Source organism: Homarus americanus, unplaced genomic scaffold, assembly GCF_018991925.1.
Source record: "Homarus americanus isolate GMGI-L3 unplaced genomic scaffold, GMGI_Hamer_2.0 scaffold18703, whole genome shotgun sequence".
In the NCBI taxonomy this organism is placed as follows: domain Eukaryota; kingdom Metazoa; phylum Arthropoda; class Malacostraca; order Decapoda; family Nephropidae; genus Homarus; species Homarus americanus.
In genome coordinates, this window is record NW_024749779.1 from 2835833 (window position 1) to 2861922 (window position 26090).

Genomic DNA, 26090 nt, shown 5'->3' on the forward strand with positions numbered 1-26090 from the left:
CACTTTCCTTTTTTTCGGTCTCCATTAGCACGAACAGGAAACAAATCGTCCACAAAGAAACACCAAGTCTGAGAAGCTAGGGCAAGAATAAACCCCATCTACCATTACGTATTTGCAAAGTATGCTTCAAAGGGGAGTGACCAGACAAAGGCGAGTGACGTGAGAGCCTTGTGCCATGTAACTAAATAAAAAAAATAAAAAATGAAGAATCAAGAACAAACAACGAGTACATCAACATGGATTTAGAAATAATGTTGTTTACAATATGGAGGAAGTATGAATTCACGGAGCTTATTATTCCATTCAAGAGTTGTTAGAAAAATAAAAGACTTGTATTATCCTTAGGGTCTTGGTGATGAATCCAACCGACGTCAGAAAGACTCAAGGAAAAAGACCTACTGTGGGAAGGCGGCCATAAGGATGATCAGACTTGACAAGGAAAGAGCGTCGTAAATCAGACGTGAGACATGAAGGAGAGAGGAAAGCTAATCGTAGAAGACTTATTAAGACATAAATTAGGCGCTAAGAGATAACCAGCAACGAAATAGGAGACAAGAATTAAGAAAAAACTAAAACCAGACATTCAACCAGAGAGAAAGAGATACGTGGGGACAGACATGCAGTTATGGTAGACAGAAAAAGTTCGCGTCAAAAACGGAAAAAAAAAATAAGAGCAGTGTAAGGAAAGGTGTGTGTGACTGCCAGGTGTGTGCAGGTAAGGAGTGAGAGTATTAGGTGTAAACAGGTAAAGAATGAGTGTCAGGTGCGGGCAAGTGTGGGCAGGTAAGAAGTGAGAGTGTTAAGTGTGGGCAAGTAAACTTAATGACTGGGTTACTCGCCACAAGGTCACTGGGGCGGCGGCGGGGATGGAGAAGGACTGCCGTGTTCCCGCCAGCGCTCAAACTTGGTCGCTTGTTGTTGGTCGTGAACGGAGAGTCGCTGAGAGCAGGAAGGTGGTCGCTTCTTAGGCTACTGCTAGAATACTGACATGTAATGCACGCACACCTGACAGTGGTGAAGCCCTGATGCAGGTGGAATACTGACAACACCAACAAGCTCTCTCTCTCTCTCTCTCTCTCTCTCTCTCTCTCAATGCATACGACAAAGAAGCGCATCACGTTATCAAAGGTCAGACATTTGAATATGAATAACGTGTTTCTTGAGCGCGATTACATCATGATACTGCAATAATCATCTTAAGGTTATTGGTGGTAGTGTTGAAGGTGGTTCAGGGTAGTTGAGAGAGTGGTATTGGTGATAGTATTAGAGATGATGGTGTTGATAATGTTAAGGGATGGTAGTGATAGTAGTACTGGTGGTGGTGGTGTTGGTGGTGGTGGTGGTAGTGGTGGTGGTGTTGGTGGTGGTGGTGTCTCAAACCTCTTATCCCCCCCCATCCCCCTATTAATCACAAGGACACCCACATCTTCTAACTCGACGGGGAAGGGAAGAGGGGAGTCCCAGAGAGTCCACACAAGGAGGAGTATAGCTCGGGGATTGGCATGCGAGGGAGGATATCTCGGGTGTCCATAGAAGGGGTAAATACGGTCCGATGGTTCACGTAAGAGGGGGTGTTGTCCTGGTGTAGTTCTGTATGATCCTGGGGTTAGGAAGGAAAGAGATGAGAGCTGTGGAGGTGAGGGACGAGACAGAGAGGGCTGAAGAAGTGAGAGAGGAAGTAAGTGAGGGCTGTGGAGGTGAGGGGTGAGGCAGATGAGGGCTGAAGAAGTGAGAGAGGAAGTAAGTGAGGGCTGTGGAGGTGAGGGGTGAGGCAGATGAGGGCTGAAGAAGTGAGAGAGGAGGTAAATGAGGGCTGTGGAGGTGAGGGACGAGACAGAGAGGGCTGAAGAAGTGAGAGAGGAGGTAAGTGAGGGCTGTGGAGGTGAGGGGTGAGGCAGATGAGGGCTGAAGAAGTGAGAGAGGAGGTAAATGAGGGCTGTGGAGGTGAGGGGTGAGGCAGATGAGGGTTGTATAAGTGAGAGAGGAGGTAAACGAGGGCTTGGAGGTGAGAGGTGAGGAAGATAAGGGATGTAGAAGTGAGAGAGGAGGTAAATGAGGGCTGTGGAGGTGAGAGGTGAGGCAGATGAGGGTTGTATAAGTGAGACAGGAGGTAAATGAGGGCTTGGAGGTGAGAGGTGAGGCAGATGAGGGCTGTAGAAGTGAATGAGGAGTCAGATGGGAGTGTAGGAGGAGGCGGGAGTGTAGGAGGAGACGGGAGTGTTTAGGAGGAACACACATAACAGCATCTTACCTCCTGCCTAGCGTCTGATTACTTCACATGTTTGTCTTCCCGGGTACACAAAGATATTATATTCCATCGTAATTTTCAGCAACATAATGACTAAGGAAAATGTGAGAAGAATAATCGGAGAAGAATGGAAAAGCATAGAGAACTAAGAGGAGAGAAAAAAAGATAAAGAAATAAGAAGATAGAGAGAAAGAGAACAGATACAAAAGGTCTCGCCGTCATAAAAATAGGCGTAACCTAACGAAACATATACCAAACATTTACTTATTACTTGTATATAAATGTATCTTTTTTACGAATTTTTCTTCTAAATTATTGAACGCCTTTATCTTTAAATCAATAGATAATTCCTCTCTAAAATAAGTTAAATAATTTCACTTCACTCGGCAAATTACCTCACAAGCGGTGTTTAATCTATTCCTCTTGATAGTCACACACCAAACCAATCTGACCTCGTTTCAGTCATGCAGAATTTCTTGTTTTTTCCTTGTCATTTATTCCTTAGAATCCTTGTCTTCAGGTACGACACCTCCAGAAATTGACTAATGATCATAATTTCTTTTCTTTGAGAATTTTTCTTAGTATCACTGTTCATTTTTTTTATCCTGTCACCACCCCAAGATTAACTCGTTTCATCCACCTGATCTTGCTCACAGGATCTATTTTAAACGTAAAATAATTTGCTTTTTGAGAAAACTTTATAAATCTGGTACCTCTGCTTTTAAAACTCATTGCACATTTTTTTTTTCGCGCAGGTGGTCATGTTTAGTATTTCTACGTCTCAATTCCTGGTATATGAATATTTAACTCAAGAGCAAACGCTGAGATTCCCCTCATGATCACAGGCCACTAACAGGTGTGTCTTGCTTGTTCATTAGTTTTCATGACGGTTAGTGTCTTTTGCTCTCGTTAACTAACTAATGTGATTATATATTCTACTCAGGGCTTCATCTATGCCATGTGGTGAGAACTGCCTCGGTCAGACGTGTACCTTGAATAATAATAACAATCAGCTCAACCTTGGGTGAACCGTGTGGCGATCCTGAGTTTATTGGGTTTACTTGTCCCACCACTCCCTGCTCTCCTTGCGAACCTTTTTATGACCAAACATTCGTATCTCCCCAGGACGAAATAGGTCTGTGAGATTCGTAAATGGACGAGATTAACTTCTATTCCCTAGTTTTCTATGATGTTTTCATGGTGAGTTTAATAGATGTTGTAGGTGTACTTAAGCCTAGTTTCCTGTCAAGTTAGAGTTATATTTCTAGTTGAATTTGTCAAATAATCAGCATTTGTTTTGTTTTTGTTACTTTCAACTCGTAAGTTTTATACATATCACTTGTATTATCATCGAAGGTATGTGAAAAATGGTTGTTAACTGCAGAAAGACTAAATGCAGTAGCTATGACAACACTGATCTTATAAATAAAGTGACAGACACAACCTCAGTGACCGACACACTACCACAGTGACCGAGGTACAACCACAGTGACCCAGGTACAACCACAGTGACCCAGGTACAACCACAGTGACCGAGGTACATCCACAGTGATCCAGGTACATCCACAGTGACCCAGGTACAACATCCACAGTGACCGATATATACACACACACACAGTAACTTCACTATAACTAACAAGATGTATTAACCTATTCTGAAGAAGATTGTTGTCACTGGTGTCGAGGAGGAGGTCAAAGAACGTTCTCCACACAGTCCCTCCTCCCAGTAAGGAACACCCAATACCCCTACAAGTTCCTCCTCCACTGGTATTTGATCCAATGACTCAACATCACACGTCTGGTTGAAGTGGACGGAGCACTCGAGACAATTGACCTAAATTTAACGTCTGTGTCATCAGGAACTGGCTTATCTCAGTGACAGTGTACTCAATACCTGTCCTTCTCGAATGCACGTACAAAAGGATGACCTATTTTACTGACAGATCATGTTGGATTGACTTTAAGAAATAAGAATTAACTAGTTTAATATTTCTAATGTAGTGTGTCACCAGGACTCAACAATGTATGTATATAAATGTAAATAGACTGTATTTTATTTTGGTATTAGTTTTAAAGAATTTCTAATTTAAATAGTTAATTTTGAAGGTTGTGTAATATCTGTGTTAAAATGTGGAAGGTTGTCATTCTTCCCTTGTCTTCTCTTTCTTTGTTCTTATTCGTTTTCTTTCTCCTCCTCCTTCTCATTTTTGTCCATTCATCTTCTTCTTATTCTTCTTATTTTTCTTCTTTGTACGGTACGGTACGGTACGGTAGGCCAGTAGAAGGTTTGCCCTCCCAATGCGTGTGTGGCTCTTACTATGACGTCGATCACGCCATGGTGTGCAAGAAAGGGGGCTTCATATGCATGAGGCATGACGAAGTAAGGGATCTCACAGCAAATATGTTGAATGAAATCTGTCGTGATGTCAGGGTAGAACCGACCCTCCTTCCATTGGACGGCGAGAATTTCCAACATAGGACTTCAAGCACATCCAACGAAGCCCGTGTTGACGTCAGTGCTCGAGGATTCTGGACGCGGGGACAGCAAGCTTTCTTCGACATCAGGATGTCACCGTAACCTAGCTCTCGATGCTGCACGTAGGAGGAACGAGAACGACAAGAGAAGGGCATATGGGGAGAGAATTCAGAACGTTGATCAAGGCAGCTTCACTCCTCTGGTGTTCACAACCTCAGGTGGGATGGGACCAAGTGCAAGATGCTTCTATGCCAGACTCGCGGAGGTGCTACCCTAACAGAAGCAGCAGCCCAGAAGCTATGTTACAGCCTGGATGAGATGTCGACTGTCCTTCTCTCTCCTTAGGTCTGCTTTGCTCTGACTCAGGGTACGAGAGCATCGGTCCCAAAGCTGATAACAGTTGCAGATATTGACTTCGAGGCAAAAGTCACTGAATGCCGCATAGATCGGCGGCTCAACTAACTCAACACAGCTAGGATAGCTACTTATGTATTAGCATATTTAATTTTAAGGTAATAAAATGGCGGCGAAGGTGTGGCTATTGGGGGAGGATGGAGGCCACGTTGTAGTAGTAGTAGTAGTAGTAGTAGTAGAAAAAAAAGTAGGAGTAGTAGTAGTTCTCTCTCCTTCGGTCGGCTTTGCTTTGCCTCAGGGGAACGAGAGCTTCTGCCCCAACTCCGACAACTGCTGCAGATATTGACTATGAGGCTACTGTCACTGTATGCCGCATAGATCTGCGGCTCAACTAATTTAACACAGATAGGATAGCTTATTATGTATTAGGATATTTAATATTAAGGTAATTAAATGGTGGCGAAGGTGTGGCTATTGGAGGAGGCTGGAAGTAGTAGTAGTAGTAGCAGTAGTAGTAGTAGTATCCTTTCTTCTTATTCGTCTTCCAGTACATTTTCCGAAAATGGGGACTAAAAAAAAAATTAGGTTTCTCAATAGATAATAGTTTCCTAAAATCACTAACACCATTCCACCCACCTTGCATCCTTCCCTCCCCTTCTCTTTTATCCTTCACTTCCCTCTTAATACTCCTTTATCCCTTCATCCTTCTCCTTTCTAGCCTTCCCTTCACCCTCCATCCTCCCCTTCACCTCCAGTTCCCTTCCCATTTACCCATATCTTCCCCTCCATTCATTCCCTTCCCCCAACCATCCCTCCCCCCTTTTCTATCCTCTTCCCTCCCTCTCCATTCTTCCCTCCCTTTTCATCCTTCCCCTATGACCCTACGGTGCCAATGAAGCGTGAAAGAGGTCGCAAGAAAACGGGGTCAGGGGATAACTGAAGTTTCTCTAAGATTTACTGTAAACTGTGTTGAATTTTTCCCGTAACTGAATAATACAAGAACACAACTAACTAACTCACTTATACTACGACGTAAGGATAGATTCTCGAAGGTTCAACACTAAGATGGATGTACGAGAATGTTTTTGATTCATTTGATGCGACGTCACAAAGATGACCGTCAACATAACGTCTGTATTGTGTTATGACAACGGTAACTTGAGGCATTTATCTCTGTCCTCAGTAACGGGATAAATTTAGCTTACGAGTTGTTGAGAATCTGTGTGTACCTTACGTAAAGATGAATTGCTACTGTTGGAAGATTTAACTTGTAATTAAAAATTATTGTATTTGAAAAGCCTTTTTTTTTGTTTCACAATTAATAAGTATAATTGCGAAACAAGGATATTTTCTATGTATTTATTTTTTTTATTCCTAAATTCAAACTTTTCTTTATATAGGGACGATTGTGAATATAAACTTAACAAAAACACTAAATGAAGATATTCATTAATAAGTAAACAATCCACAGTGATGATATAAATGTTTACACTCGCCGAGAGGATCAGGAAAGGCCGGGTTGCCTCCGGCTGAACGTCATCAACACTTTTTCCTGGTACATCTGTGATCCGCGCTGCTGGGGGAGTAGAGGAGTGTACAGCAGGGGCGTGAAGGACGTCATACCTGTGTTCACTCAGTTATAGCAAGTGTTTTGGTGATGTAAACCTGTGTTCACTCAACCAAAGGAGAAGTCTGAAGGGCGTCATACCTGTGTTCCTTCAGTTACAACAGGTGTCTTGGTGACGTCATATACAATATGTGTTCATTGAGCTATAACAGGTGTCATGGTGATGTCATACCTGTGTACATCATAGCCATTGCAGGGACTTTAGTGACGGTTTACCTTTACATACTCAGCTATGAGAGTTGATTATGGATAAATCATTCCCGTGTTCAGTCAGCCATAATAAAGGTCTCACTGACTTTATGCCTTTGTTCCTTTAGCCATGCAAAATACAGAAACATCTTGGTGAGGGTCAAGAATATGACCTTCTCACCTTGTGTCTCTCTCCCGCCTCTGCTATTGTGACTGACGACCTTGAGAACTATCATTTTGTTTACCATAATATTCACAGTGCCAGAGCCATTAGAGAGACGCCTTTAGAACTACCATCCTGTATGACACAATATTAACATCATCTAAGAACCTTGAGAGAGGTCTGTTGAGCAGTAACTATCTAGGGCTGGTCGTGGGGACAACGTGACTCGTGGTCGTGGTAACATGATTCACACCATCTGCCGAGAGACGTCACACTACACAATGAAGTCGTAAATTTGTGTATTATTATTTTATTTTTTGCTACATATTTAACTTAACAGAAAATTTTCAAATAAACGTAGCAAAAAGTAGTTTCCTGTGACAAAGCTAAATATTGTGCACTTCCTTAATTTTTCAGTCAAGGTTGATGATACTTGACATAAACGATACAAGGTTTCCACTTAGAATATATAAATCAAAGAACAAAGAAATTCAGTAAATAGAAATATGCTTTATCCTGTAAAACCTGAATATGTACTGTACTTGTGATGATATTTTCAACCGGTCTTAATGAAGCTTCTGCCGAGTGACAACACAGACACATGCTGCAGACAGATATACGATACCTGTCTTGATATATTAAAGAGATCAGATGTGATGTAAGATGGATTAAAGGAACATACTACACTGTACACCTCAGTTTCACAATTGCCATTTTATCTTTTCCTATATTATATTTTTGCTACTGTATACATTACTCTTTCCTTTTTTTAAGCTGCCGAATGCTTTAACAATTTAAGGAAGTCTCAAAATGAAGAAAAATTAATAATGCCTTTATTAATTTAGTTGTGATATATTAATTAAGTATATCCTTATTTATCGATTTGTATACTTGAATAAATGCGTTCGTGAGGCTGGGTAGTGGACTGACTCGCTGTGGCCACCCCAACGATCCAAGATTAAAAGGTTAATCCCCGACTGAACTAGAGAGATCAATCTAGATTCAATGTTGATGACTAGTGAATGTACTAGCCTAGAAAAGATCTTCATATTAAAGAGCAGTAGTACATTATCAACACCGAGTGAACTAGACAAAAGAAATTAGTGCCTCGGGCATTTAGCGGGAAGAGTCATTCTATCTTCACCATCGAAAATGAAAAATATGATTTTCTGCGTCCGTCGTTATGCCAGTGTCTGCCTCCAGGAGAAATAGGCCTACTGGAATAGTGATTTTTCTCATCTAGTTGTTCTTATTATCTGATGACCAAATAAATCTCAAATAATACTGATGTGGTACAGTTAGCAGCAACATAACCTTAAGCAGTCAAACGGGGACTAATTCTCCTAAAAAATCTCGTTTCAGTCAGATGATCTGTTGACTTACCACGATTTTTATAAAGTTATCGACTCCCTGGCACAGACGCCATCTAGCGGAGGAACTTGGTGCTTCAGGAACCTGGCAATCTCTCCATGACAAAATATATTAATAATTGTCTCTAGCTCATCATTCTTACCTGTTTAAATACTTGTTTTTCAGTAAGTGTTTACTCTCGAAAATATCGATTTTTTTCTATTGTGTTAACACATTTACTCACCTGTAAATTTATTAATCTATTCCTATCTTTGTTCATTAATTAATCGGTACATAGACTAATTACCTAGTTACCTGATCCGATTCCTTATTTGTCTCTTAATTAATCTCATCACCTATAAAAATCTTCTTTATCTCCTGACATGAAATTCCTCTATAATTCATCTATTAACGTATGACATTACTAATGAAATCATTCCTGTAGGTGTAAAGTTCTTCATCAGTAACCCGTAATTACCTCGGTTATATTCCACACACAAAAATGCATGTTTAAGGCGACTGAAGTTAAGGGTGTGTGTGTGGGAGGGGAGGGACGAGTGAGTGTGTGCGTGAGAGAGAATGAGTGAGTGAGTGGTGTGAATGAATGGTTTTGCGTGTGTGTGTGTGTGTGTAAATGGTTTTGTGTGTGTGAATGAATGGTTGTGTATGTATGTGTGTATGTATGTGTGTGTGTGTATGTGTGTGTGTGTGTGTGATGAGAGTAGTATGTGTGTGGGGGATTGAGAAATGAGTGAGAGTGTTCTTGAAAGTGAGTGAGTGAGTGAGTGAGTGAGTGAGTCAGTCAGTCAGTCAGTAATTGATCCAGTAAGTGAGTGAGTGCAAGAGTGATAGAAAGTTACAGTGTGTGAATGAGGGTGAGTGAAAAGGTGAGTGGGAGAGTGAGAGACAGTGAGTGAGTGAGTGAGTGAGTGAGAGTGAGAGTCTTAAGGTCTGGGAAGATTGTAAATATCAGCCAGTGAATCCTCAAGGACGTCTTCTTTCCAGTTGCCAGAGGTACAGGTTAGTGAGGTACCTGGCCTGTTACTGGGGTACCGGGCTGGTTACTGGGGTACAGGTTAGTGGGGTACCTGGCCTGTTACTGGGGTACCGGGCTGGTTACTGGGGTACAGGGTAGGGTACCGGGCCAGTTATTGGGATACAGGGTGGGGTACCGGGCCGGTTATTGGGATACAGGGTAGGGTACTGGGCCGGTTACTGGGGTACAGGATGGGGTACTGGGCTGGTTACTGGGGTACAGGGTAGGGTACCGGGCTAATTATGGGGGATACAGAGTGGGATGTAAGGTCGATTACTGGGATACAGGGCCGGTAACTGAGGGTCCGGGCCGGTTACTGGGGTCCCGGATACATTACTGGGGTACTTTAGATAAGTCATTAGGGTACGAAGCCAGATACCTGGGTACTGGGTAGGATACTTGTATACCGGGCAGGTGACTATGGTTTCAGTGTTTGTATTTAGATAAAAGGGATGCTAGTGTGTGGCTCCTATTACAGTTGTGTTTGTCCAGGGTAAGTAGCTACTGGTATAGGTGTTTGTTCAGGGTAAGTAGCTACTGATAAAGGTGTTTGTTCAGGGTAAGTAGCTACTGGTACAGGTGTTTGTTCAGGGTAAGTAGCTACTGATAAAGGTGTTTGTTCAGGGTAAGTAGCTACTGGTACAGGTGTTTGTTCAGGGTAAGTAGCTACTGGTATAGGTGTTTGTTCAGGGTAAGTAGCTACTGGTACAGGTGTTTGTTCAGGGTAAGTAGCTACTGATACAGGTGTTTGTTCAGGGTAAGTAGCTACTGGTACAGGTGTTTGTTCAGGGTAAGTAGCTATTGGTACAGGTGTTTGTTCAGGGTAAGTAGCTACTGGTACAGGTGTTTGTTCAGGGTAAGTAGCTATTGGTACAGGTGTTTGTTCAGGGTAAGTAGCTACTGATACAGGTGTTTGTTCAGGGTAAGTAGCTATTGGTACAGGTGTTTGTTCAGGGTAAGTAGCTACTGATACAGGTGTTTGTTCAGGGTAAGTAGCTACTAGTACAGGTGTTTCAAGGTTTTGTAAGTTATGTTTCCTCGAGCAGCCACAAGGCCAGATGTGCAGCGGTGTAGGACACGAAATACAAGGCAATACATTGTCTCTGGATTCTGTAATTGTGTTAAAAACAAATTGTATTTTTGATTCTGTTCATGTATTTTGTCACTTACTTAGTTATTCAATATATATCTTAAATTTTAGTTGTTCATCTGGTTTATAAATCCGATAATCCGACTTCAATATATATTATTCATATACTTTTCATGTTTAACTTCATTCATATAACTCAAGGTTAACGTGTTACCTTGTACACATATTTTTTTTTCACAAACGACTAAGTGTTCTTTGTTGTGACAGTCCTTGAGATTTGTTAACTTCTTTCATCGTTGTCTTGGTGTTGTTGCAGCCACGACAAGTCAAATTTAAGCATGCCATTTCCTCCTACCCTAATCATACCCTGATGTATAATCTTCGAGAAACAATTTCTGGCCTGTAAAATGGACCTTAGTGTAACGCTCTTCGGCTCTTGCAACATGATGATCTTTTTTGTTTTCGTACCTGGAGTCAAGTTCAGTCAATTGTGTCTCTATTATATCCATTGTACAACAGATCTCCTCAGAGTTCTTACGTTCCTCGTCTTAAGATCATTACATCAACAGTTGTGTGGTGGATCCTTTACCGAGGGACAACTTTTTCCACTGTTCCTTGAGTACGCTTGCCACTTCCCTTCCTGTTCCTCTGGTGTTATTTCCTCACAAGCTCGTCCTGACATGTTATCACCTCTACTCTACAAAACTATTTTACAATTGTGTATTCGTTTTCGTTAATTAGATTCGGGTTTTATTAAGTATTTATTTTCATCCAAATTAGTAAGAAATTGTATCATAAGCTCCGTTTTATCATTTTTTTTTCGGGATTTCTCTTAACACTTTTTAGTACTTGTCCGTAATAATTTTCTGATTTTTATTGTTTTTTAAATTAAACGACCAAAATATATTCATTATGCAATAATTATTTGATAATTATACTCATAATTGTTCCCTTAAGTTATTGTATATTAAAAACCATTCTTTTCTCTTCCATTTTTCTCTCCGTGTATCTTCTGAATCCTCCTTTCTCTGAATTAGTCTTCAACCGTGACATACTCTGGGTGTTACTTTCTCTACACTTTCTCCAGCTTCCTCATGAAAAAGTCTTCCTATTAGCTCCCATGACTGGTAAATATTTTTCACTCTCAAAGGATTTGTATTGATCACTACCATATGAAAATTTACTGGTAAATATGTTTATAGCATTTACTTTGATATATAAAATAAAGAACAAGTAAATATACAATTGAAGGGAGCATGATTTCCCTGACTCCATGGACGGTGTAGAGTCAACAACACCGTTACGCAAACAACATCGCTAACCACAGGATTGGTCACCACAACCACTGCACACCTATCAAAGAAAAGGAGCAATACTGGTGCGATTCACAAGTTTATTTTACATGATCGAAGGGGACATCCAGTAGCTTTGTAAATGGTAACAGGGTATACCAAGAGAGAGAGAGATAATTCGGTGAGAATGAAATGTTTGTTGCTTGGTAGATCTACAATAGAGGATGACTGTCTCTTATACAGCGGAGATTGAAGGAGTGGCCTTCGTGCCCTCCTCAGTCCTTCTCTCTTCAGTGTATTACATTTATTGGAGAACTTTTAATAAGTTGAATCAATACAATATTAACATCTTGGGAGAATAGAATTACAGTTAGTTGGGTGAATTCTTCATCTAATTATGGCACTTGGAACACAAAATATAATCAACTCCAGCAGATAATTACCTCAGCCACTACAGGTGCAACATACAAACACTACTTCAACTTTACTGTTGTTTCAGTACACAGCCCTGTGGTTGTAGTAACAATAACGAATCCTATTTCCACGACTTACAGAGACATTTTCCGTAACTCACAGAGGCACCACTGGCTTGTGGCTCTCACTTTTCTGTTGTTGTGCACCGCCTCTATTACAGCATGACTAGTGATCTTATATCCACACATACTCATATTCGTAAATAATTTTAGTTTTAGCATTTCTATCATAATCTGTAAAATGAATCATTGACTCATCCTTATGAATTATTGCTGGGGAACCTTCAAGGTGGACGTTCAGGGTGAGTCTTTATAGTAGGATTTCTTACAGCAACGTTCTATAAAGAAAACAACTAAAGAGAGCAGTTGGCCGATTATCAAAATGAAGAACACTCCTTGCATGTGATCGATGCTCAGAGGGATCACGTCACTCCCAGACTCACTCAACCCGTCATTGGTTCTTTCTTTTCCATTCCTAAATGAGTCTGCCTTTGTACTGGTTTTCTTTTCTCGGGTCTGTAATAGAAAAGAAAAATATTTTTGCTCAGTGCAGTGTAGTATTTAAGCGACATAATAAGAGACTTGAGCATTGACACTAGACTCTCACGTAGATAAATGTCAACAGCAAAAGGCTGTTTGCTGCTGGAAGGGAAGTAGAGAAAGTTATCACTATAGAGTACGGGGAGGAATGAGGCAAGAGCTTAACCTTGAGGCACTCCCTGCAGCATTGATAGGAAAGTAGTCTAATACGAACCATGGATGAAGTGTAGTAGTTGCTGTAATACTAATAGTAGAAGAAGCAGAAGAGCATACAGCTTAGAGAGTTCAGTTAGCTAGGTGTATTGCTGTATATGTATATAGCCTACGTATATTGTATCAGTTAGATAGGTATTTGTGTTTGTATATATATTATATGTATTGTTGTTTATATTACTTTGTAGTGTCATATTGTTCAACCCTGGCAAACTACCGCGCACCCAAACTACCGGCAGGGTAGTAAACATATCAACATCGGTAGGTGTGACTGTTCACCCGGCCAGCAGTGCTACCAGTCGGCATTTACAGAGCACACGTCTACCCCGTGCTCTTACCTGTTAATCCTTCGTTAAACTCCAGTGAACTAATCGTGTCTTACTGCTCGCCAACTCCTGCCACAGCTCACCTTTCTAGAGAGCCGTAGAGATTCGAGAAACCAGTGACGGACAAGGCCACTCTCTATCATCCAGCTGATGACTCGGTCGAATTTGGTCTTGAGGGGAGAGTGGCGCTGCAGGGCCATAGCAATGTTGTATGGTGCGAAGCATTCCTGCAGAGGCCAAACACTCAGTCAGTCTCCCGGAATACTTGTCTCCCCCCCCCTTGTTACTTTCCTGACTTGGATAAATTTTAAGCTTAATTTCACTTGCACTTATTTTAAAGAAGGAAATTAATGTAATTCAGTGATGTATACATCCCCTACTTAAATATAAAACTATTTGAAGTCGGAGACAAACTATACTACTTTCAGGTGTTCTTTCTGGGTCATTCAATTTGGTGATTATCTCACTTTTCACTACCCTTACACTGGAGACACCCGTGATTGGTGAATATATTGACGCTTTCCGGTGACCCACTGACTGGTGGAATGGGTGAAATTTCAAACAAGGAACCTAAATAGTGAACTGTGTAGTGCCTCACCTTCATGATCCTCATACTAGTGCCTCCCTGACTGGTGAACTGTGTGGTGATGACAAACTCCAGAAACTGGCGGTTGTGGAGGTAGGCTGCACGTCCCCCCCTCAGCTTCGGCCATACCACATCTAGCTCCTGGTACGCCACAAACCTCTCCGCCAAACTCTGTGGGAAGGATAAAGCAACCCACTCAGATGGGGTCAGGTCCTGTTGCTAGAGGGAGGTAAGGAGAGAGGCTATTGATATGTCAGTTGGGTTATATGAAGTGGCGACTGTAGAAATGTGTGGTCTTGGATAATGAGTAGTGTGAGTGGTGATGCAGGTTATGTATGTTTGTGTGGCGTGATATGTGTGAAATAAACTGACACCCACCTTCCCAGGCACGGGTTAGGATGCCAGAGGTTTGTACCGGAGCATCTACATTGCACCGGACGAGACGGTCTGAGTGTGTATTAAAGGTTTGCTATGTTCTTTTGCAGCGACTTCGTGAGGTAACTTGTAGTACAGGTACATACGCTCTGAGAGATTTACTTCCTACTGTCTGTTCTGTAAAATAATTTGCCGGGGTTGAAGTACTAGTTGGCATACCATTGTTATCTTGCTAGATGAGATACAAATAAATTCAAAACACAAACGTCACAGGAATGCAAAATTAGTCCTTCCTGAATCCCACACAAGCGGACATAACACCTATGGCTAATGAGTTGCCTACCTGCAGGTAAGGGTCAACGGCAGAGGCCAGGGCGCCCTTAAAGAAACCCCCGAGCCCGGAGACCTCTGCACCTGAGTCGTAGAGATCCCTGATAGAGTCCATGCCCTGAGGACGGCGTGTGACGGTGAGGAAGGCAGTAAGGTTGGAGCAATAGGCAGTGGTGATGATGATGGTGTAGAGCCACAGGAAGCTGACGAAGATGCGAGTGTTGTATCGCCAAGGCGCCACCAACTGGGGCTCACGGAAGTGCAGACCGAAAGCATAGAAATAGCAGCCCAGCAGCGACTGTAAGCTCCTCACCTCCCCACCGCTGATTTAGGGTGAGTAAAATATGTTTATGAACACAGAACGTCGTAATGCTTATGTTTCGTGGTTATATAGTCAATGATGTGATTATATCCATAGCAGTTGTTGAATACACATTCCTCGGTTATGATATGTGGTTATATCTTTTTAGAAGGAGAATTCTGCCGAGAAAAATTTACTACTTTTAAAATAAGAAAACCTGGGCGATTAGGGGAGCTAAGAGTAACAAGGAAAGGAAATGGAGAGGACAGTTGTATGTGTGAAGGAAGGAGAGGCGTTACAATGCACTGTACCATCTGGCGCTAAGGGAGGCCAAGCAAAAGAGGAGGAGGCCTGTGACCACGAGTCCCACCAACAGCGTCATCCAGGTCACCCACTCGAAGGGCAGAGCAAGGGAGAGCCAGCGAGGGGCGGGGGGGTCACTCCGCACCATGAAGCAACTTACCTGCAACCATGAGAAAGTAAGGTCCGTGAGGATGGTATAGTTAGGATAACGGTAGCAGGAGAGGTGGTAGCAACTATGTCGAGTAGTTAATCTGGCTGGGATTTCATCAATACCTTCGCTTTATTAGTAGATAAATCTATTTATATCAGTAAAACTGTCATAGAAATTGAAAAATAGAATTAGCAGTGCAGATATGCAATGTGCTGTGCAGGTATACAAACTCTGAGAAACAGCAAGCCGATTCGAACAAGGCTAACCCATAAAGACATAATAGGCTTATATCCAATGAGGATCTCCGGGGGGTTGGGGTGGCTTCTCAGTAACGATGTCCCTACCAAAATGGACATATGAATTCATGACTAAATCTGGCCAGCACTACTTTTTAATTGTTTGACATTAGTGCTGAATATACTATAGTTAGATAAATTAATATATTCTTTTATTCCTTTATAAGTTGAAGTTATATTTTTCTTGGCTGGACACAAACCGGAGATAATCTTTCAAACATGAATCCACCTCATATGCTTCACCCCTCCCTACCAATGCTTGCAAGGAATTAATATGCTTGGTTATTTCAGCAAAAATCTTCACAAGTACAGGAAAGTTCGAAACTGGTGGGAATGATTCATTTATATCTTTAGAAGGTATTAAGTGTATTCCATCGGTACTATAGCTTTTTAGGGTAACACGTAATTTCCGTTAACATCTAAGGAAATTTTTAATCCTGTACTTGTGTGTATGAATTCACTGTATGACTCGTTGTAAGATTAGAAGCTGTTGTTCCTGACCCCATACGATACTAAATCTATGCCCTGGACCTCATAAGATAGTAAGATTATACAAATGTCCTCGTAAAACAGCAATCTGATGTCATTGGTCTTATGAGATGGCAGATTTATACTCCTGAACCCGTCAGATAATAAGCTTGTACCACTCGCCCGTTAAATTGTAAGCTGGTGCCCCTGGCCATGGCAGTACTAAAAGCTGGTGTCCTTGGTTTCGTTAAATAGTAAGCTTATATCATAAGACAAGATGTATGTATCACCAACCTCTGCATCATAGGGTGCACTGTAGTCCACTGCCCCTAGTCGACCTAGTGTTAAGAATAAGTTGGCCACACCGATGTCCGCTTCATTTCTGGATAGTCTCCCCATCATACCAGACCATGTTTCGTTTTCGTTCATGACCCCCCAGAATTCACCTATCAAAGAAAATGTTTATGTTTTTAGTAGTAACTCTCACTGTAAACTTAATTACCTTAAAGATATAGTAGTTGCACAGGAAAACGGGGGAGAGAAAGAAGCTCACCTGGGGGTGGTTCCTCGAAGACCACAGTAAAGTTTAGGACCCTGGAGAGGGCGTTGACCACCTCTATGTCTATCCCATAGAGGAACTGCACCTCCTCATCCGGTCCACGGTAGTACAGCACGCTGGGCTCCCACTCGAACGTCGACACCTAGCATAATAATATAGTTACGTACAAATGTGCAGTCACAAATACAGGTACAGGAAACATTAACGTTAAAGTACCATTAAAGGTTCCAGAAACAGCACAAGATAACATAATCGGGTACATAACGATGCACAAAGACCTCACCCAACAAATACTCTCTCATAAAGTAAAGACGTAATCACTGAGTGTAGCATAACAAGTAGATCTAACAATGCAAAGGACCAACCAACCTCTAGGAAATATAAATCATAATTTTGAAAACAAGGACATGAAAATGATGCCTCAGTTCAACAGTACATATTCCCACGTGCGTCCCCATCTGGACTACCATATTTAAGCATGGGGAAGAATATACAGAAAGACGTAACAAAACAGGACAGAGTGGTGGAACAAAGGGCGACGGAAACAATTACTAACATAAAACATCCTGAATATCCAAATAGAATCGATAGAATAAAGACTGAGAATGAGTCCTCTCCAAACAAGACAAACGAGACAGATTTGTTAGAGACAATTATAATTCTAAATAAGATAAATAAAACATAAACCACGACCCATCGCTAAACTTGACAAATAATCAACAAATAAGGGATCATAGGTGCAGGCTGAGTAATAGCTCATGCACAGTAGTTACAGAAGAGAGTGATAGACCAATGGAACAGTCCACCTACAGTACTAGTGGGAACAAGATCAATACTAACCTATAAGAGGAAAACAAATGCAAACAGATCGTTCTCTTTAAACTGATGGTAATAATATATACTGGTTACCAAGACAACGAATACAAACCCAATCAGTTAGAGAAAAAAATCACAAGAGATTGAACATAAACAAACCAAAAAGTCTTACATAACGTGGAAAATTCAATTACAATCACCAGAATTACCACACAAATTCTCGTGTCTCAGCTAACCGACACCAAATAACCATAAATATTCATACAAGTTAGATTATAATGGTCTCAAACACAAGACACGATAAGACATTGTACACTACCTGAAGAATTAAATGACCATAACGCAAATACACATCCAAGAACATACAGGCCAATGGGGAAAACTTTCAATCCATGAATGTTTATTATAAGATACGTGACTCATTACATGCGCTTATGTACGTTTAGGTAACTTATAGATTTCTAAGTGAAAAAAAAAACCATGAATGATACATTACGTCAGCATGAGTAGCGTGACAGCTGAGTGGATGAGTCAGTGAACAACTGGAGTAAACTGGGAGAACGAAAGTCACAGATTACTAAACAGAATCAATGTGGAACAGAGAGTCATAATGCAGACACTAGTGATCAAACAGTAGACACAGCATACATTAAGGAGTGTCCGAGTAATAATTAAACTCACTCTACAATGAGTTACTATAGGATAAGGTATTTCATAATGCAGAGAAGGACAGTCAAGTGACGAAGACAGTCATCTAGGAGTTTAACACTTAATCACCAGCAGTCAGGAGAGTTACACCGCAGGAGGTCACGCAACAAGCAATATGCAAATTTTCATTACAGTAGAAAAAATGTACCGCATACATTTGGAAGGGGAATTGCAGAAAGAGTTACCAAGCAATAAACCGTCACAAACAACAAGTAGATTCACGAGCCATAGAAAATCACAAACAGCAAAGGTAGTCAGTCACCAGGCAGTAAAGTAACATAAACAGCAAGGAGAGTCACCAAGCAGCACAAACAGACAATAGAGTCACCAAGGAAAGTCACCTTGAGTTTGGCGCCCTGGAGATTAGTGAGCTTGTCTGAGGGGAAAAGGTTGAGGGAGGTGGACAAGGTGCCCGTCCTCCTCCAGCTGGCGACTCGACGCAGAACGCTAGTGCTCCCGTAGAGGCTGTTGGTATACATAGTCCAGTCCCCAGCACGCGACGACTGTGAAGGACGAAATTATAAGTCTGGCATTGGAATATTGATTACTGGGCACTGGCACGTGGCTTACCAGACCACTGCTTGCCACACACAATGTGTGTGTGTGTGTGTGTGTAAACAAAATAATGTCACGTATCAGGATCAGGAAAAGAACACCTGTCCTTTACCTTGATCAGTCCGACCAAGTGTTCCGTCTTTATCCCCTTGTTTGACTGTGCCAACTTCTGCAGCTGTTCCCTCGACGTCCCTACCACCACAAACCTGAAAGAAAAATCCAGGGTGTTACTGACGACTTAAAAACCTCCAAGGGGTGTGGTTACACCGACTGCCAATTTGTCGAGAGGGTTTGATAATTATTTGTGCTTATTTTGTATGATTTATGTTAACTGTGTTTATTCCTTGTGTGATTCATTGTATTTTATTACACTTAATTTAATTTTCTGGCTTTTTTAAAGACTGAAATTTCACCTGACCTGGTGACCTGCGTGAAGATAATGGAAATTAACTGAGGGTAATCACTAGTTATGACTAAACCCCTAAGGTCATAAGCAATTATTATCTATAATTGAAAACGTCAGCGGAAGATGTGGTCTGTATATTTTTTTGTATGGCAGGACTGTACGGTATATGTCACCTGTCTGGAAGACGTGGCACCATTGTTACACGTCAGCTTGGTCGTAAATATTCACCAGTTATTATGTATTCTTTATTTTTTGTCTTTGATGTGTATCTAGTAACTTTATGGAGGAACATTATTTGGGTAGACACTATGTAACACATATTGACATACGTGAGAATATTGGTGATTACCTGCCGTCATGTTTGAAATATTGGTCTGCAACTCGGCGAGCGCCCGGAGGTCATGAGTCATTAGCTACCCTACTGTACGTGTCTTATTCCCCGTCCCGGCTCTCCCTGTTTTGTGTTAGGTGAGTTTATGCATAACTATGTTGTAAAGGTAACAGTTAACTGTAAATGATGTACACTGTACAGTATATTATATTAATGGATTGTAGCTGATTCGGCAGTTTGCCCAAATAGTAATACGCATCAGTGTAAAATTAGCGGCATTTTGCAAATTTCAGAAATTTCCTTATTTTCCATGTAGTGTTGCAACATTTTGCTATTTTTTGCAGAAATTTTACAAATTTACAGTTTCCCCATCTTACAAAGGGGATTGCTTTCAGCTTCACCTTTTGGTCGTTGGACGCCTTTTCCCCTCCTTATTATTGCAAAATATAATTAATTAACTTTAGGGATTGGTACAATAACAAGATACTTTACACGGACATACAACTGTGCAAATATCGCCCTTGAATTTTCTCAGCTGCGCTTCGTAACGTCCAAATCAGAATAGCTATTCCCATCTATACCAACGAAAATTGAATGTTCTAATTAGATTAACTGGCCAGGTCATTCACTCATCACCTACCTGCCATTGTAGTCCCAGAAGTCGTCGGCAGTATTGACGAAGTTCAGGAGTGGGACAGGGTCGTGGAGGAGGAGGAGGTAGCCACGACACAGTGGAGATACCCACACCATACCCAGCAGGTCCTCCATGCCCTTTACTTGCACCACCTGCTGCCATCAAGGGAAGGGAGGAAGAGAAAGGGCGGTAAAAAGGCGTTTATTGCTACTCATGGTGAAGTTTCTTTTGCTTTTGAATGTACTTTATAGTGATAACCTGTGAATATTCTCCGGGAGGCTGAGCAGTGTACACACTCTTACAAAGGTTTAAAAAATTTTCTTTAAGTGATCAAGTCTCGGAGGACATGACAGTGCTCTTTACAACTTAGGGATCCCCAGACTGTTCTTACTGTAATAAAGGCCTTAGTTGAGAGGGGTAATTATGCGCGTTATTCTCCTGCGGGATGGACATTACGAATATTTTAGTTTTTTCGAGTGCTCGCGGTGTTACAGCTAGGCACTATCCGAGCCCCTAAAAAGTTCTTAGAATATTTTAAGGTCTGGACAATGGTGGAGATCAGAATTTTTTCACGCCTGGAAATCGATCTTTTATATACATTGAAGATCAAATTGATAGAAACAAATATTAACGAGCAATTAAGGTAGTTGGTGGTCCTCCACGTATCTAATTGACTGAGAAAAGAGCAGAAGGTTTAAAAGTTTGTCAAAGCACTGAACTCAACACCTCCCAACATGTTAAGTTAATAAGTTCATCTTAATTGTGATAAAGCAGTGGATTTAACATGGGACAATGAATATTCTGTAAACATAATTAAATTACCTAGGAATTACTATGTGAAATATCAATATTGATTAACTACCTAGTAATAAAGCCTTCAGGTACGTGTACATTGAGAGGACGACCCTGAATATTGTTAGGAGCTGAAAAAGCTTATACATGTTGATGCATTAATAGTAACTGTGAGGACCCTTAAAGGTAGTTTTCCCTCTATCAAAGTGAAGAAATATTTACACTGAAGAATTTGAACTGTCTATGGTCGGAGAAGTTGTCGTTTATATTAAGCTGGCGGCCTTACACCTTTATATTGGTTACTGTGGTTCCAAATGTTCCCTGGTATTATTTCTGGAGGTCATATTAGTGTTTATCTCTTCTGAAGGGAAAACACCGCGAATAATCGACTTTTGAATAGCCTTAAATAATGTCATCCTCTCAGAAGACACATTTAACATTTACGTAACAGTTCAAGAGTCTGTAGTTTTGCCATGTCCTTCTCTTTGGGTCTACACCTGTTCAAAGGCTTTTTATTCAAATCCCTAAAATTGTTATATGTTTCACGTTTCGATTTCTTAGCCATAGAGTCAGTAAACTACAGTTGATGACTAGAGTATAAACTAACCTAACAAGGGCGCTTATAAACCTTTGTGTTGAAGCGCAGTTATACATTATGATACAGTATCTATCGAGCTGTTTGTATACTAAACTTACCTCACTCCTAAATGAATGTGGTTCAACAAGTGCACAGACCCTCTCAAGAAGCTATAATAAGTACTTATTATCCTCAGTTCACGGTGAGTAACACAAAAGTAATGATAAAGTCAACATTCCTGTAAGGCTTCACGGCTCCACATAATTATATTGGCAAATATTTGTGCGTGTTTCCAAACCTTTGCTAAATTATGGTTTGTGATTGTTGCTGTTTGGTTGTTTCATCCGAGCTGACATGATCATCGGAGTTCTTTTATTTTTATTATAGGTGTTATTGTTACTGTTATTACTATTACTATCTTGAACGCCATATTTCTTAAAAATAAAAATTATTTCTTAAAAATTTAAATATATTGATAATTATTACTAATTTACAGTATCTTGAGAGGTCGACAACACTAACAACAATATATATGCAGAAGTCCGCGTGCTTTATTGGGCTAATGAAATATATATATATATATATATATATATATATATATATATATATATATATATATATATATATATATATATATATATGTGTGTGTGTGTGTGTATGAATTATACAACATGCCACATGCTATGACAGTATAACTACTCTGCAGCTATACGGAGAAATCTATAAATTGGATCTTATTTTCTTTTGTGTGTTTTTGTTGAAATATTTATTTTATGTTGCTTGACACTATAAGAAGATTGATTACACCTCGTGTATATTCAACACTGAGGCCTTTGGCATATACTATAGCACCAGCATGCGTAGTAACACCGTCGTGCGTTCCCATTTAATTTTATAATAACACGCTTATGGACCCAACGCCAGACGAACACTGCCGTTCGGTTTCTGGCACTCTTTTTATTGTGCGAGCATGAGTTCGTATTCTGACAACAGCGTCAGCACGAGCAGCCAATAGCGCCAGGCGTTCCCATCTACCAAGTTAAAGGAAGTTGCATCTGTTGAACCTTCCTATCCGTCTTTCTCCAACAATGAGGTTTTCTTATGGTACAAACCTATAATACGCGGTGTGCCTTGCCTCACCTGCCTGGAGTTGGGTAAACTGTGAAGGAGATGGTCTAGGAGACGAGAATGGTGGTAGGCTAGGTCGTAGGCTACCACCAGAGCACAGTTCTCCAGTTCCTGCCTTACCACCGTCGTCAGCAATCGGGTTAGAGTCTCATCCTCCTCTTTCTCAACCTCATCCATCTTTCCTTCATTCGGCCACCACCAACTGTCTCTCTTCTGCCTTGCTACTGACGGTGGGGTGTTTGCTCTGACCTGAGAAACCTCATCAAGCCCAAATATCACTTCTTGTACAGCTGTATCCATTTCTCTGATTCCTTCAGGCGATGCTGAATGTGTGTATGGTGGTATTATTGATAACTGTGGGTGTGGTGGTACTGGTGTTGCCGCCTGTGGGTGTGATGGTACTGGTGTTGCTGTCTGTGGGTGTGATGGTACTGGTGTTGCTGTCTGTGGGTGTGATGGTACTGATGTTGCTATCTGTGGGTGTGATGGTACTGGTGTTCCTGTCTGTGGGTGTGGTGGTACTGGTGTTGCTATCTGTGGGTGTGATGGTACTGGTGTTGCTGTCTGTGGGTGTGATGGTACTGATGTTGCTGTCTGTGGGTGTGGTGGTACTGGTGTTGCTATCTGTGGGTGTGGTGGTACTGGTGTTGGTTGTTTATCTAGTGGCACTAACACCTGCACTAGGGTCTCTGTGTCACCACCCGTAAGTTGCCAGGCAGGTGCCGGTGGTAGACCAAAAATGGCAAAGTCGTTGTCTCCTCTGATTGTTGTCTCTCCAGTTCTAGCTGAGTTTGAGGAGGCGAGAGAAGGTGTAGCTATCATCATCATCAGCAGCAGGTACAAGCCCATCATAGGGAGCCAGTAGCAGGAAACAACAGCAGGCACAAACATTTCTGCCTCCTCCCCTCACCTAACACAGAGTCTGTAAATAGGAAGAAAAGACTATCGTGATCTTATTAGGCAAATATAATAAGAAAATGCCATGTTTGGTTTTATATACTGTACTGTATTGTATTTACGTGACTCAAGATGATGAAGAATTAATGTCGTATTAATGTGTATTTCTGTTCATTCGTGTGTATACCTACTGTATGTGTGTATGCATGTTTATCCATGTGGGAACGTATGTGTGTGTGTGTGTGTGTGTGTGTGCTGCGTTTTACCAGTGGAGGAACTATTAGCATAATCAGCACCTCAATGATACACCACTAGACAGAATATAAATACAGGAGCGTCTGACTCCCCACGCTCTCGACACATAATGATAATCAATGACACCTTGATTGTATCATCAGCCACCTGCCAGGAAGGGGGTTGAGAGAGAGAGAGAGAGAGAGAGAGAGAGTAGTAGTAATTGGGAGGGGGGGGGGCACTGGGGCACTTCTTCCCCTCCCTTCCCCTCCAGAATAGAGAACTTAAAGATATTGGAGAAGTTTTTTATTGTCCCCAGTACTAAGACACACACACACACACACACACACACACACACACACACACACAACTAATAAAACATCCAACACAGGACAGAAGTATAACTACAAATTGATGAAATACCTGAATGTGTTTAGCCTAGAAATTATTAACACGCAAGGCATATGAATCTGTTAGTAATAAATCTTATAAACCCACAAAATACACGAATGAATTAATATACGAATAAAACAAAAACATGCATGAACTACACTATTCCACTGATTATAACGTGAGTTAGGAGTTTTATAGCACCACCTTGAGTCACTATTCCTGCGTGTCCGAGTAACTCTTGCCGTGCGTGGTGAGGGAACATTAGTCTTGTTATTAGAGTGTGATGGATTTGTGACGACGAACACAACACTACTTGTTATAGTTTATGGTAATATTGTTATGAGAAATCAGGAATCAATGGATATTATCTTTAGGGTTTGGACTATCACAGTGAGACTATCAGATATGTTGTCAGATACACCGATGGTTTGTCACTTCCAAGTGTGTTCCGAGCTTGGTGGAATGTGAGTATTTGGAACATTTGCCATAGATTTTTTTTCTTAATGTAAAATAAAATAAATTTCGACCATGAAGACAAGCATTATTCAAGTTAGTTATAATTGAATAGCATCTTTGGTAACTTTACATGAACTAGATTTTCATAATTTATTGTAATAAAAACAAAAAGTTGTCCCCATTTGCCATGGTATGACGTGACATGTACCACCACTACTATTAACACCACTTGTATCACCACTAAGCTTGCTACCACCACCACTAATATTACCACTAACCTTCCTACCGCCACCACTAATATCACCACTAAACTTGCTACCACCACCACTAGTATCGCCACTAAACTTGCTACCACCACCATTCGTATCACCACTAAACTTGCTACCACCACCACTAGTATCACCACTAAACTTGCTACCACCACCATTCGTATCACCACTAAATTTGCTACCACCACCACTAGTATCGCCACTAAACTTGCACCACTAAACTTGCTACCACCACCATTGTATCACCACTAACCTTGCTACCACCACCATCTGTATCACCACTAAACTTGCTACCACCACCACTCGTATCACCACTAAACTTGCTACCACCACCACTAATATCACCACTAAACTTGCTACCACCACCACTAGTATCGCCACTAACCTTGCTGCCATCACCATTCGTATCACCACTAAACTTGCTACCACCACCACTAATATCACCACTAAACTTGCTACCACCACCATTCGTATCACCACTAAACTTCCTACCACCACCATTCGTATCACCACTAAATTTGCTACCACCACCACTAATATCACCACTAAACTTACTACCACCACCACTAGTATCACCACTAAACTTGCTACCGCCACCACTAAAAACTGTAGAATCACCACTTGCACACCACACGATATCATTCTTAATAAATAAATGCTTCCTCGACACTACTGAATGGCAGGAAGAGCTAGATGTTAGTGATAGAGAGAGCAATACGAGCACCTACCTGGCGATATACCGAAGCCGACCTGCCACCCATGTATCAACCAGCACGCTCGCCCTTATATACGAGCCAACACGCTTGATATAAGACAGTTACCAAGTTCTCTTATGTGTAGTACTTGCTATATCTAAAATTTGAGCAAGATTTTATGATTGTGATTTGTTTACCACTCGTCCTTTCGTTATGATATTGCCTTATACGTTGTTGTTTGGTGTTGGTGCGCTACACTCAACTTTGGTTTTTCCATTGAATATCTCGAAAACTATATAACGGATTGCCTTCATATTCTATATAAGGCGTTCATTATACTTTAGATTTACTAGACTTAAGTAACGAAGTGCCATGTTTCATTTATATAATTATTATGCATTCCGATCTCTAATGTATTAAATTTATACATTAGACACTTGTGTAGTTTGTTTG

At 41.1% G+C, this 26090-nt stretch overlaps 2 protein-coding genes across 2 annotated transcripts; both read right to left on the reverse strand.

The window, feature by feature from the left end:
* Positions 1–9915: 9915 nt before the first annotated feature.
* Positions 9916–10827, reverse strand: LOC121853821 (putative uncharacterized protein DDB_G0290521). Its single transcript, XM_042348197.1, has 2 exons — positions 10776–10827; positions 9916–10553 (listed from the first exon to the last, which is right to left on the reverse strand). The coding sequence occupies exons 1-2, from the start codon at positions 10825–10827 to the stop codon at positions 9916–9918; spliced, it is 690 nt and encodes a 229-aa protein (XP_042204131.1).
* A 919-nt stretch (positions 10828–11746) lies between these two features.
* Positions 11747–25703, reverse strand: LOC121853801 (ionotropic receptor 21a-like). The gene is made up of 12 exons (XM_042348175.1): positions 25671–25703; positions 22706–23615; positions 20203–20348; positions 18938–19031; positions 18612–18773; positions 16741–16888; positions 16482–16633; positions 15281–15432; positions 14682–14991; positions 13976–14134; positions 13461–13604; positions 11747–12814 (listed from the first exon to the last, which is right to left on the reverse strand). The coding sequence occupies exons 2-12, from the start codon at positions 23582–23584 to the stop codon at positions 12596–12598; spliced, it is 2565 nt and encodes an 854-aa protein (XP_042204109.1). The 5' UTR covers positions 23585–23615; positions 25671–25703; the 3' UTR covers positions 11747–12595.
* Between the last annotated feature and the right edge of the window lie 387 nt (positions 25704–26090).